This window comes from Ursus maritimus, unplaced genomic scaffold (genome assembly GCF_017311325.1).
Source record: "Ursus maritimus isolate PB19 unplaced genomic scaffold, ASM1731132v1 scaffold_16, whole genome shotgun sequence".
Classification (NCBI taxonomy): domain Eukaryota; kingdom Metazoa; phylum Chordata; class Mammalia; order Carnivora; family Ursidae; genus Ursus; species Ursus maritimus.
This window is the reverse complement of record NW_024424008.1, coordinates 20,569,065-20,582,496: the sequence shown is the minus strand read 5'-3', so window position 1 is coordinate 20,582,496 and position 13,432 is coordinate 20,569,065. Positions and strand designations below refer to the sequence as shown.

At 40.9% G+C, this 13,432-nt stretch overlaps 1 protein-coding gene across 1 annotated transcript in view; it reads left to right on the top strand.

Annotated features, from left to right (window-relative positions):
• The first annotated feature begins 29 nt into the window (after window positions 1-29).
• The window catches only part of ANKRD42 (ankyrin repeat domain 42), an 83,766-nt gene continuing 70,363 nt past the window's right edge, over window positions 30-13,432 (top strand). The window contains exons 1-4 of the mRNA XM_040631328.1: window positions 30-42; window positions 80-1,084; window positions 4,641-4,804; window positions 12,465-12,572. Coding sequence (XP_040487262.1) covers window positions 30-42; window positions 80-1,084; window positions 4,641-4,804; window positions 12,465-12,572 — 1,290 coding nt within the window. The remainder of the gene's footprint in view (window positions 43-79; window positions 1,085-4,640; window positions 4,805-12,464; window positions 12,573-13,432) is intronic.

The following is a 13,432-nucleotide window of genomic DNA, read 5'->3' as shown; positions in this document are numbered from 1 at the left end:
AAGTGTCGCAAGGCCGTGAGGAAGTGGAAATGACCGCAGCACGCCGGAAGTTTACCCGTTTCCAAGACAACGCCTCCAGCGCCCCTCCAACCGGTGGCTGGAGTCGGGACGCTGGAAAGCAACTCGGAGGAGAGGGTACCAGCCTACGGCGGCCGCCGCCAGAGCGACTCGCGGGGAGTAGCAACCGAAGACGGCGGCCGCCTCGGTAGTCATCGCGTGTGGAGGATAAACGGCCGACATGGTCAACGCGGCGGCCAGTTAAGGGAAAGAGTTAGCGAAGACCAGGACTTCAGTCCCAGCGAAGACAGGGAAAGAATTCGTGAAGGCGGCGGTCACCTCTGTAGGGGCTCTACAAGAAGACTAAGTGAAGACATCGGTTTCTCCCGCAGTGACTCGAGAAGAGTCAATGAAGACCTGGGCAGTGTCTCTCGGGAGAGAGTTACGGGAGATGGTGGCCGCCGTCACAGCAGGTCCTGGGAGAGAGTAAGAGGAGACCAAGGCTTCAGCAGCAGCGACGTGAATTTAAGTGAAGTCGGGAGCCACCAAACTAGTGACTGTGAGGGACTGGTCAGAGAAGACCGCGGCCTCTGCTTCAGTGATTCTTGGGAGGGTGTCAGAGAAGTCCCGGTCCCCCAACCCAGCGACTCCGGGGAGAGAGGCAGTGACTACTGCAGACGCCGCCTCAGTGGCTCTTGGGAGGAAGCGAGTGTCGATGGCGGCCACAGCCTCAGTAATTCCTGGGAGGGAGTAAGTGAAGACCGCGGCTACGAGGCCAGCGACTCCTCCGGGGTGAGCGTCAGCGTAGACGCCAGCCGCTGCCTCCGTGGCTTCTGGGAGAGAGAAAGCGTAGACCAGGGTTTCCGCTGCGGGAGCTCCTGGGAGAAAACCAGGGAGGACCAGGTCCCCGGTCTCAGCGACGACGAAGAAGGCAGCCGCTGCAGTGGCTCGTGGGTGACAGCAAGTGAAGATCGCCGCAGCAGCAGGGGCCTGGACTCGAGTCCTCCCCAGAGTCCGAGGGATCGCACCATGCCAGGGGTGTCCGATTCAGGCCTCTCCACCTCCTCGAGGGAGACTGCAACCCCGTGTGAGTCAGACTACTTCGCTTGCCCTTGTCTCTGCCACTCTGCTTTTCTCACTTCACCCACATCAGCGTTGGCCCTTTCTGGCAGTTTCCTTTCTCAGCGGCGACTCCTAATTTCCCTTAGTTGATCTATTTTAAGTGGGTCCCAAAGTTCACTTGTTTCCCGTCCTCCTTCACTTCAGCTTTCCTCTCTTTCTTTCCACCTGCACTATTCCTGAGACTTCTTGCCCAGATTGGCGTAAACGCTAGTTAAATGTTACGGACCCTTGGCTTATCTGCCACATTTGACCCTGTAGAGATGACTTTAGACTTACCTGGTTTTCTTCCTTACGGTGTGTTGCCTCTCCCTTTCCCTTAGATGACTTTTCTTCCATCCTCCCCTTAAATGCTGTTTTTCCCCCTTGGATAATGCCATCACTGATGCTTTTTTTCTGGTCATGTACTAGGACTTAAACCCTAGTGAAATCTACATTACTCAATCATCCAGTAAATATTTATTGAGTGCCTACTATTTGTTCTATCTTAAGGTTAAATCACTAAAGAAGACAGGCACATTCCTTACCTTCTAGGAAGAAAGATAAATACTAAGCAAATAACCAGTGTGATGAATATTATAAAGAGTAAAGGGAGTAGAGGGCCATTGGCTTCAGTATGGGGTGAGGATGGGTATCAGAAAAAACTAATACTGAGAGACACCTAACACTGAGATCTGCTGCAGACTCATATATACAGCTCCCTTCTGGAACTCTTCCTTTGGCACCTCAAGATCAACATGTGCAAAATAGGATTTTGAATCCATATGTCCTCTCTGTCCTTTGGTGTCTGCTATCTTAATGGAACCACACCACTCAGGTAACTAAGCCAGACACCTTGAGGTCATCCCATTTCTCCTTCCTTATTTCACCCACTGTGTGCATCCAAGTTCAATTCATCCTATTTCCATGTTTGTTGAATCTGTCTCCTTTTCTGTTCCTACTGCCACTCTTTTAGTTGAGGGTTTCAACCTCTACTGTAGCTTTTTTCTAACATGGCCTTCCTGAGTCTCTAGTCTTGCCTTTTTGCTCCCCTTCAGCAATAGGATGGGGTTTTTTTGTGTGTGTGTCTGTGGTTTCTTGACCACATCCTACTGTTCATGCTGTCTAGGATGCCTTTCCCTGACCCCATTTTACCTGGTAAACTCCTGCTAATCCTTGAAGATTCACTTTGGATCTTATCTTCCCCAGAAATCCTTTCTGTTCCCCTTTCTTCCTGCACTGACTGCGTTAGACATCTTCTGTGCTTCCGTAAGTTTTTATGAATATTTATCATTGCTCCTACCATATTATTTTATGATTTGTGTTTGTATCTTTCTGTGAGTTCTTTGAGGATAGAGACCACGTTGTCTTCATCTTTTTATCTTTATGGTAGACACTAAATTAATGTTGGGTGGATGGATGGGTGAATGAATGAATGAATTGGGATGGGATGGGATGGGGTGGGGAAAAAAGGCTGTAAAATTAGATGGAGCCAAATTATGGGATTGCATATATTGTCATTCTGAGAGTTTGTACTTTGTTCTCTAGACCAGCATTGGATAATCAGAAGCAGTTAGTGGAGTAGAGGCATGAAGTGATCAGGATAGTATCTCCGTATAAAATGGATTAGAGTGAGTAGAACATCATTTGTAGATCTTGTAGTAATAGTTTAAAGGAGAAGAATGAAGGTCTGACCTAAGGGATTAACATCATTAAACATTAAGTGGCTTGGTTATTTTTGGTCCCTTCCTTGCACCCTTCCCTGTATGTGTATATCTTAATTGTTCTTCAAGGTCTTGCTATAATGTTTACTCCTCCAAAGTCTTAATTTTACCTGTACTTTCTTAGGACATTACTGTCAGTTTTTTTTTTTTATTTTACTGAATGTATCCAAATAGATTTTAAAGTGTTGGTGGAAAGAAAATGTATTAAATCCATGTCCATTTTCCATCATATTGAAGCGTGAGAGCTAGGTTCTTGTCTCATGGAGTCCAAGAATGAATCTTGTGGACAAAGGAGAGTGAGCAAAGTGGTAGAGTTTTGTTAAGCAAGGATACATAAAAAGCTCTCAGGAGTGAGAGAGTTGCCACCGAGGGTTTTTAGTGGCGTTTATTGAGAACTGACCGGGAAACTTGTGGCCTTGAGATTTTTGTGCTATCTTGGTTTGAGCAAGGACTATTGATAACACCCTTAATGACTTAATTTTTTGAGGTTTGGTCATTTTCTATGATACGTTGTAGCTGCCAAAGAAAAATACTCCCGAGCATCCGAGGCCAGGTGGTCTGTTTCCTTATATCCTGTTCACTCTGTCTTAGTGCTTCTACCTGCCAGGAATAGTCTCAGAGCCTAGCCAGGGGCTCCCAGTCTTTCCCTGCCTATACCTTAACCTTTTCCTTATTCAATATTATACTGCCTGGCATGTGGTAGATGCTCAGAAAGGATTTTTGAGTAAAACATGCAGCATTTTGTTAAGGGATGGTGTAGGATATGATTCCAGCCCTCAAGAAATTAACGTTTGAGTTGTGGAGAAAGGACATACACATAGATAAATAGTAGTATAGATTGCATAGATTATCTACCAGAAATGTCGGTGAGTTCTTTTGAAAACAATTTGAGGTCGGGAATCGTGCCTTTTTGTTTAGGAAATGCTTTGATTAAACTCTCTACTTCTTTCTCCTGCAGGAACTGTTTGTTCATGCTTAGATACCTTTGTTGCTTCTGGCTTAAGGTACACATTAAAATATTTCACAGTCACAATGTAGTTTTGATGTTTGGAACATTAAATTATAAAATATAAGACCACTGGAGTGTATGAAGTAAACATTGTGACCTGCCATTCCTTTCTTAGTGTAGTACATATGAGAAGGATAAGAAAAATAGATTGATAGAATATATCAGCCTATGTGAGGTAAGACTCTGGTAAAATCACTGGAGAGTAGGCTTCTGTTATGGAGAATGCACTGGGTGTATTTCAGAATGGTTACTTTCCCCCTTTCCCTGCCAAAGACATGAAGTGATTCTTCTTGACTTTTCACAGTGATAACTTGATGGGATTTACCTGGGGTGGTGGTGGTGGTGGTAAAATCTATGAAAATGTGGCCCCAAAGAGTTTCTCACTTGTAGGAATACTCACCCAGCCTCTAGCAGTTTGTTAAAATTACCATTTCAGTGCTTCGAAGTTTATGGCTCCAGTGGCTTTTGCTCCAGGTAAGCTGAATTTGTTTGTGTTTCTCTGTATTTGTGTGTCTCTCCAGACTCAGGGAGGCAACTGGCCCTGAGACCTCGGTTCTCTGATGAGTCCAAGAAAAGTTGTTGATTTTCCGTCTATTCAGCTTTTCCTCTACCTATGGGAGTGATAACTTCTGTGCTCTTAACGTGTTCGAGCTGAAATGGAAGTCTGATTGAGATGTTAATCACAAACATCTTCGTAATAAATTGTTTGGAAAGCCAATGTGATTTTGTGCTTTCTGTTGAATCATTGCTTTGTCTTTTTTTTTTTTTTTTTAAGTTTTGTAATATATGTTAAGCAATTTGACTTTCAATAGGTGCCCGGAAGAAGGTGCATTTTGGTAACATACATGACGCAGTACGGGCTGGAGATGTAAAGCAGCTTTCAGATATAATAGAACGAGGAGCCAGCATTAATGAAGTTGACATTCTCCATAAGTTTACCCCTTTACATTGGGCAGCACATTCTGGAAGTTTGGAGGTAAGAAGCTGTATAAATTATTAAAGTGACGTAAGTTTACAGCTGTGAGCAGTTTTGAAAATTTAGCAGATAGGACTGAGACTTTATGCTAAGCACTGGAAATATTATTCTTTTTCATTTCATTGTAATAGTTGTTCTGGTTACTGTGCCTTTATAACAAATTATCCCAAAAGGAAGTGGCATAATATGACCATTTGTGCTCAGAAGTAGGGGCGCCTGGGTAGCGCAGTCGTTAAAGCATCTGCCTTCGGCTCAGGGCGTGATCCTGGCGTTCTGGGATCGAGTCCCACATCAGGCTCCTCCGCTGGGAGCCTGCTTCTTCCTCTCCCACTCCCCCTGCTGTGTTCCCTCTCTCGCTGGCTGTCTCTCTGTCACATAAATAAATAAAATCTTTAAAAAAAAAAAAAAAAAAAGAAGTAAATTAGGAATTTGGATCTCAGGGACAGCGTGTCCCTGTTTCATGATGTGTGGGGCTTCAGCTAGAAGATTTAAATGCTGGGTCTGGAGTCTTTGGAAGGCTTGTTCATGCAGATGTCTGGTGAAAGATGCTGGCTATACATTGGGCACCTTAATTCCTCTCAATGTGGGCTTTTATGTGCGGTCTCTCCACCTGGGCTGGTTTGTGATTCCTCACAATGTGTGGCTGCATTCCAAAGGCAAGCATGGAGGGGAACTTATAGAGGGTAACATATGAATATCTAGTTCTGTCAATCCTAACATTTTTCCTATAGTTATTTTAGATTTTTAGAAAAGAAATGGAATATTATAGTTGTATTTGAAGTCCCTTAGCACCCCTTTCAGGTGCCATTCCTTTCCTTCCAACTCCAGAGATAAAACTATTACCCTGAATATGGTGTTTAATATTCCCATCTATATTTTATGTTGTTATTACATATGATTATATGATTGTTTTTAATGACATTTTATATAGATGACATCATACTATGTGTATCATCTTGTAGCTTTTTGTCTTCAACAATGTATTTTTGAGTCTTAACTATGTGGTTACATTTATGTACTCCATTTCGTTCAGACATGTTATAATAATGTGTTTTTAGACTAATATCAGAATTTATCTTCTGATGAATAGATTGATGGCTATTTAGTTGGCTTCAATTTTTAGCTAGTACAGGCAGTGCTTAGTGAATATTTTTATGCAAAACTTATTCTTGGGTTGTGTGCAAAGCCACCTGGACTTTTTCTTCATGATTCGAGATTGTGTGTAGCTTATTTTCCTGACTACATTTCTTTTTTTTTTTTTTTTAGATTTTTATTTATTTATTCGACAGAGATAGAGACAGCCAGCGAGAGAGGGAACACAAGCAGGGGGAGTGGGGGGGGAAGAAGCAGACTCATAGCAGAGGAGCCTGATGTTGGGCTCGATCCCATAACACCGGGATCATGCCCTGAGCCGGAGGCAGACGCGTGACTACATTTCTTCAGCCTGTGGGCTGCAGTGGGTCTGTTAACTACAAAGTTTCTTGTTGCCCCTGCCACAGAGACTGCTTTCTATGAATATGGTCTCTCTGTGTGATTTCTTGTTTCTTTGGACTTCTCTGCTTCTTGGAACCAAATGGGGTCTAGAGAATTATATTAAATAGCTTGAACTTTATCCTATAAGGGATAGAGTCACAACAAGGACTTAAGAAAGGTTTCAAGTAACATCAGATATTAGTTTGAGAGCAGTAACTTTATACTGATAACTTTAGTTTGTGTGCCCACCTTGAACTGTTGTAAACAAGGATTTTTGCTTTGGCCTTTTAGTGGCTTCCTTTCACCTATGAGAAATGTGTCTTGACGGTTCTTTCCGAGTTTATAACCCTGGGTGGGTATGTTTTCTGTTTCCTTCCGCATCCCTTTTGGATCTACACTTTGGCAGCTTTCCCATCTGTTCTGTGGCTTCAGATGTCTCCTAGTTTCATCAAAGATGGGGTTTTCTTCCTGCTTATCTTGCCTTTTTTTTTATGATTTTGAAGAGAGGAGGAAGTAGTGATCTTATTCTGCCATATTCAAATAGGATGGAGTTCCTCTCTCTTTCCTGGTATCCTTTCAGCCGTTCTGATTACTCTCAGTTGTCTTTGGTTAACATCCTCTGCCTGCTCTAAAAAATAGGTATTTTTTATTCTTCTGCTAATGACCTTTCTCTCCTACTTCATATCCTCTGTCTAGGTAGTCTTTTAGAGTTCCTTGGCTTTATCACTACTACATAATAATTCATCGATTTGCTTTCTCTCCTGAACTCCAGCTTATGTATCAGGTGCTTGATCAACAGCTCAGGCACATCTGGTAGGATCTCAAATTGGTCTAAAACTAAACCAGTATTCTTTTCCCTCCCTTTCTTAGTTTTCCAGCTAATGACTTTGCATCATTATTGCATTGTCTCCATTTTTTCCGGAAGCAAAACACATATCAACATTTGTCTGAAGGTGCACTTCATAATGCACATTGATACAGTGAAAACTGATTACTAGATCCTTGATTTTGTTCCACCTTTGTCTCCTGAGTTTGTCCTCTCCATCCTCCTAGCCACTGCGTTAGATGTAATTAATTTTCTTTTCTGTCTCATCTACCTTTAGTTCATAGTCAGTGTAAAGTTATCCCTCTAAAACTAATATCTGATGTTACTTGAAACCTTTCTTAAGTCCATGTAGTGACTCTATCCCCTGTAAGTTACAATAAAGTGTAAGATATTTACTAGAAGGGACTTCTCTCTCCAACCTCATCTCCCATCATACTTGTTTTACTCTGTAGTACTGGTGACACTAGGCTGCTGTTTCATGTTACCATAGACTTTACTCATGCCGTTTTATCTGCTTGGTCTCATCTCTTCCTACTGGTTGAAAACCAGGCCAGGCAGCACCCACTTGGCAAAGCCTTCTGTGTTTCCCCCCTTAACATCCCCCAATAAGCTACCTAGGAGCTACCCCTAAATCTTACACATATTTTTAAAATTGTTTGTATATATCACATTGAATTTATCACTTTGAACCTCTTAGATTTTGAGCTCTTTGAAGGTACCATTTGGGTTTTATTCCTCTTTTGTCCTAGCATCTGGCATAATGTCTGACATATTGGATTCTAAGTAAATGTTTGCTGTATTGCTGAATTTATTGAATTAAATTTATATTTTAAGTGACTAGAACAGTGTATAACAGATATTCCAGAAATGGTTGTTGAATTTTGACAAAAATAAATCTAAACCAAAAGGTTTTGGTGCCTTTCTACCTTCCCATTTAAAGATCATCTCCTAATTCTCTACTTGAGTACTACATTCATGCTTTTACATTTTGTTATCCTTTCTGAAATATCTTCAGACTGTGGTACTTATGTTGGTAATATGAAATAGTCACTAAATAAACAAGTGGTAAAAACTGCTTTATTAGACTTCAGTTTTTTTCCTTCTGTCAGATGAAATCAGTTCTTGAGCCCCCATGGTAAACTTTACTTCAGATATATTTTTCACTGCCAGAATTTCTTTTCCTTCTTTTTTTCTTAAATAATTGTCTCTTTGTGTATATATTTTTTTCATTTTCTCCAGTTGTATTACATCTTTCACATTTTGAAGTTAAATTGGAAATTCAATAGTATTTCATATATGTGGATAGGAATCAATATTTGTATATTTATTCATGGACACAAAATGATTAAAATTATTCAAAATTAAAATGCATATAAATATACTATAAACTATATTCTCAAAACACAGATATTTATAGTTTTATTTAAATTTCATATAACTCATTTTTATCCACAGCTTTGAAATTGAATTGTTTCCCAAACATCATGAATTAGACAAAACTTTAATTCAATTAACACATTTTTATGAGTGTGTATATGTATAAAAAATTGTTTTTAAAGATTTGATTTATTTATTTGACAGAGAGAGAGAGAGAGGGAGTACAAGCAGGGAGAGCAGCAGAGGGAGTGGGAGACATAGGCTCTCCACTGAGCAAGGAGCCCCATGTGGGACTTGATCCCAGGACCCTGGGATTATGACCTGAGCTGAAGGCAGACCCTTAAGTGACTGAGCCATCCAGGCATCCCCATATATTAATTTTTATTGAGGATTTTGTTCTTATTTTTTAAAAAAGATTTTATTTATTTGAGAGACAGCGAGCATGTGCACAGAAGCAGGGAGAGAGGCAGAAGAAGGGGGAGAAGCAGACTCCCCAATGAGCAGGGAACCCGATATTGGGCTTGATCCCAGGACCCTGAGATCATGACCTGGGCCGAAGGCAGATGCTTAACTGACTGAGCTGCCCAGGCACCTCTGAAGATTTTATTTTATTTTTTAAAGTAATTTCTACACCCAACATTGGGTTTGAACTCACAACCCTGAGTCACATGCTCCACTGACAGAGCCAGCTAGGCGCCCATGTATATATTTTTTAAAAGTGTACTCTTTAATCCCCATCACCTATTTCAGTCACTCCCCACCCACCTCTTCTCTGATAACCATCAGTTTGTTCTCTATAGTTAAGAGTCTGTTTCTTGGTTTGTCTTTTTTTTTTCCTTTGCTCATTTGTTTTGTTTCTTAAATTCCACATGTAAGGGAGATCATATGGTATTTATCTTTCTCTGACTTACTTCTCTTTGTGTTTTCTATTTGATGAGTCATTGTCATCATACTTTCCTTTAATTCTTTAAATTCTTTTAAAAACAACACACTCTTAGGTCAGTGATTCATCAGAGGTTGTGTTTAAATACCTTGAACCAATAAGGATTCCATCTTTTGCTGAGTCTGTGTGTGCAGTTTGGGGAATATTTTCCAAATCCAAGAAGTTTACAAGTCAACTTGACTTTCCTTTTTTTTCCCAAATGTGTTTGCAAGGCCTTATGTTTAGCCAGGGGTGTCTAGCCAACTTGGACCCTCTTCAATCTTTCCTGAATATAAGCAGCTTTGTACATGTACATGGCCTTATAGATTATAAGAGATAAATGGAATCTTAGCAATACCCACTTGCTGTCTCATTTCTTGGATTTTTCCATTAATTTTCTGGGTGGTCTTTAGTTTTGTTGTTTGCCTTCACCAGGATTGTGACTTCAGGTGAGCTCTGATGTTGGCTTTCCCAGGTTTTTGGCCCCTGAGGTTGGAATTGTTTTTGACTTTGTGCCTGGGCATGGAAATTTCATTCCTTCCAGCAGGGCAGTGGAGCTGTCCAGCTGGGCAGAATCTGCACCATGTAGCTCAGGATGGGGATAGTTATAGTCTCAGGCTTTTTGCTGCAGACTCCACCTGCTGTTACTGAGATTCAGAACTTTTTCTTGAGTTAAGGCTTCTTATTTTGTTATGTGCCTCTGACAAATTCCCAGAGTCTTTACATGGTTGTTTTTGCAACTTTGTCTAGTTTTTTTTTTTTTTTTTTAGATTTTATTTATTTATTTGAGAGAGAGCACATGCACACGAGTGGGAGGGGGCAGAGGGAGAGGGACAAGCAGAATCCCTACTGAAGGTGGAGCCTGACATGGGGCTCTATCCTAGGACCCTGAGTTCATGCATGACCTGAGCTGAAGTCAGATGCTTAACTGACTGAGCCACTGAGGTGCCCCCACTTTGTCTAGTTTTGTCACTGCTTCTTGGGGAGGATTTGCCAAGCTCCTCACTTAGCCATTTCTGAAGTCTTACTGATTGACCAGTTGATTTTTTTAAAGATTTTATTTATTTATTTGACAGAGAGACAGCCAGTGAGAGGGAGAACACAAGCAGGGGGAGTGGGAGAGGAAGAAGTAGGCTCCCAGAGGATGAGACTGACATGGGGCTCGATCCCAGAACGCTTGAGAGAGAGAGAGCACAAGCTGGGGGGAGGAGCAGAGGGAAAGAGAGAAACAGACTCTCCACTGAGCAGGGATCCTGGCGTGGGGCTTGATCCCAGGACCCCGAGATCATGACCTGAGCTGAAGGCAGATGCTTAACCGACTGAGCCACCCAGGTGCCCCCTATCAGTTGACTTTTGACAAAGATGCAAATGAAATCCAATGGAGGGGTGCTTGGGTGGCTCAGGTGTTTGAGTGTCTGCCTTTGGCTCAGGTTGTGATCTCCAGGTTGTGGGATTGAGCGCCATGTGAGGCTCCCAGATCAGTGGGAAGTCTACTTCTCCCTCTCCCTCTGCCTCCCTGCTTGTGCTCTGTCTCTCTCTCTCTCAAATGAATGGATAAAACCTTAAAAAAAAAAAGCCAGTGGAGAACAGATAGTGTTTTCATTAAATGATACTGGCATAATGGAACAGTTGTATGTGAGAAAATGATATATCTGGCACCTTATGTAAAAATGTACTCAAAACAGATCATAAACAAATGTAACACTTAACCTTCTAAAACTTCTAGAAGAAAACATAAGAGAAAAATCTTTGCAAATCATATCTCTAAGAACTTGTAGCCAGAACATATGAAACTCTGATAGTTCCATAGTAAGAAAACAAAAAACCCAATTAAAAAATGGGCAAATGACTTTGACACTTCAAGAGGACATGTGGATGGCGATTGAACACATGAAAAGATGTCCAATATCATTAGCCATTAAGGAAATGCATATTAAAAACACAGATGCCAATACACACCTATTAGAATGGCAAAACAAAACCAAAAAATGATACTACCAATATTGGCAAGAATATGGAGCAACTGCAACTCTTACACATTGCTAGTGGAGATGTAAAATGGTACAGCCACTTTGGAAAAACAGTATGGCTGTTTCTTACAAAGTTGAACATGTACTTACCTATCTTCCAGTAATCCTACTTACATATTTACCCAGGAGAAATAGAAAACTTGTTACATGAATGTTTATTTTCCTGTAACTGAACAGTGTTAGCATGTAGTAGTCTCTCCATAAATATTTGTTGATAAATGGGTGACTTAGTGTGATTAGTATGGATGTTGAGCTTTTATTTAATCTTTGTATTTTATTTGCCATTTATCTCTGTGACAGGCCCAATGATACCTAAATGTTAAGCCTTTCAACAAATGATATGGGTATGACTGATGTGACAGTATATCCCAGTGATACAACAAATTCTTTGAAAAAGAAACTTCTTGAAGATAGCATCTCCAAACTTGAACATATAAAGATAGTAACACCATCTGTGGCACAGACCTCTAGTACTGTATTGAGATTTACATTAATTAAAAAAGATATTAAATGAAGATGCATTTGACTCTCCCCCCATTTTTTATAAGCCACTTTTTTTCTTTTTTAAAGAGTATCATCAGAATAACAGTGTTTGCTCCAATACAGAAGCATCTGGGCCCATTTAAAGATCTGTGGCAGAGGTTGCAAACTGGCAGGCATTGAGTGAATTTGACTCACAGATGTGTTTTGTTTGGCTATTACAGTATGGGTGAAATATAAGATTTGGATCAGCAATTCACTTACAGTAACAACTGGCTGGGATTAAGTAGCATTTATTCCTTATGGACAAGGAATGCTATCTTCCTGAAATACTGTTTGCCACAGCTCCCACTGTTCCCTGTTGTTGACCCAATAATAAGGCCAAGTGGAGGTTACCATATCATTGTTCTTGTGCTTTTATTTTTCTTAAACTTAGCCCCCTCATTTACTTATGATGCTTCCCAGGCTGTGGTATTTCATGATGATAGACTAAATTTCAAAGATCTAAAGATGTTAAAAAAAATCTGCCTTATGGTTGTTTTCTTAATTTAGTGTCTTCATTGGCTCCTCTGGCATGGAGCTGATATCACACAAGTAACCATGAGAGGTTGGACAGCAGCTCACATAGCTGCAATCAGAGGTCAGGATGCTTGTATGCAGGTAAGAATAACTTTGGTTACTTTTAAAAAGTCAATACGTTTAATAACTTTAGCATAGTTTTATATGCATACTAATATATACTCTTACACATACATATAACACACATATATACTTATGCATACATACACATGCATATGGACATTAACAGAGGAATGAAGTAATGAAAGCAGTATTTCAGGAAATTATTCTAACAAGATGTATCTGGGATTACCTAGGATGAGGAGATAGTTTGGAGGCAAGAAGACCGGTTAGAGACTTTTGGTGTCATCACTACCCACAGAGGGAGAAATCAGGTGGTGGCAGTGGGAAAGAAAGAAAACTATTGAAGACATCTTGCAAAGCAGGCGTTGACAGAGTAGAGTGAAAATTTTAAAGTTTTGAAGCAGAATGGCAGATACTGGTGACACCACGACAGGGAAATCTGAAAGGCAGGGGAGATGTGGGAGCAAAAATGTTGAATTCTATTTGGCACATGTTGTTTATGGGGCTTGTAGGTCATTTGGGTACAGAAGGTCCAGGCAGTTGAAAGGGGTGCTGGAGACAAAGATTTCAGGAGTAATAAAGTATAGAGAAGAGAATAGACTATTGAAGAGTGAATGTTGAGGAATGTTACTAGTAGTGATGGTAGGAAGCAGAGAAATGAGTAAATAATTCAGAGGAGGAAGTCAGAGATGGGAGAGCCAGGATGCATTGGGCTGTGCAAATGAGGGAAGAAGGATTAGGCCGAGTGTCAGAGTTACGGGATGAAACTAAGGAAATGCCATTGGACTTGAGAGCTCACTACAAGGTGAGATTCACTGTATTTCCGTGCAGTGGTAAGGATGGCACCTTGTTTGCAGGCCAATTTGAAGTTGAGGCAT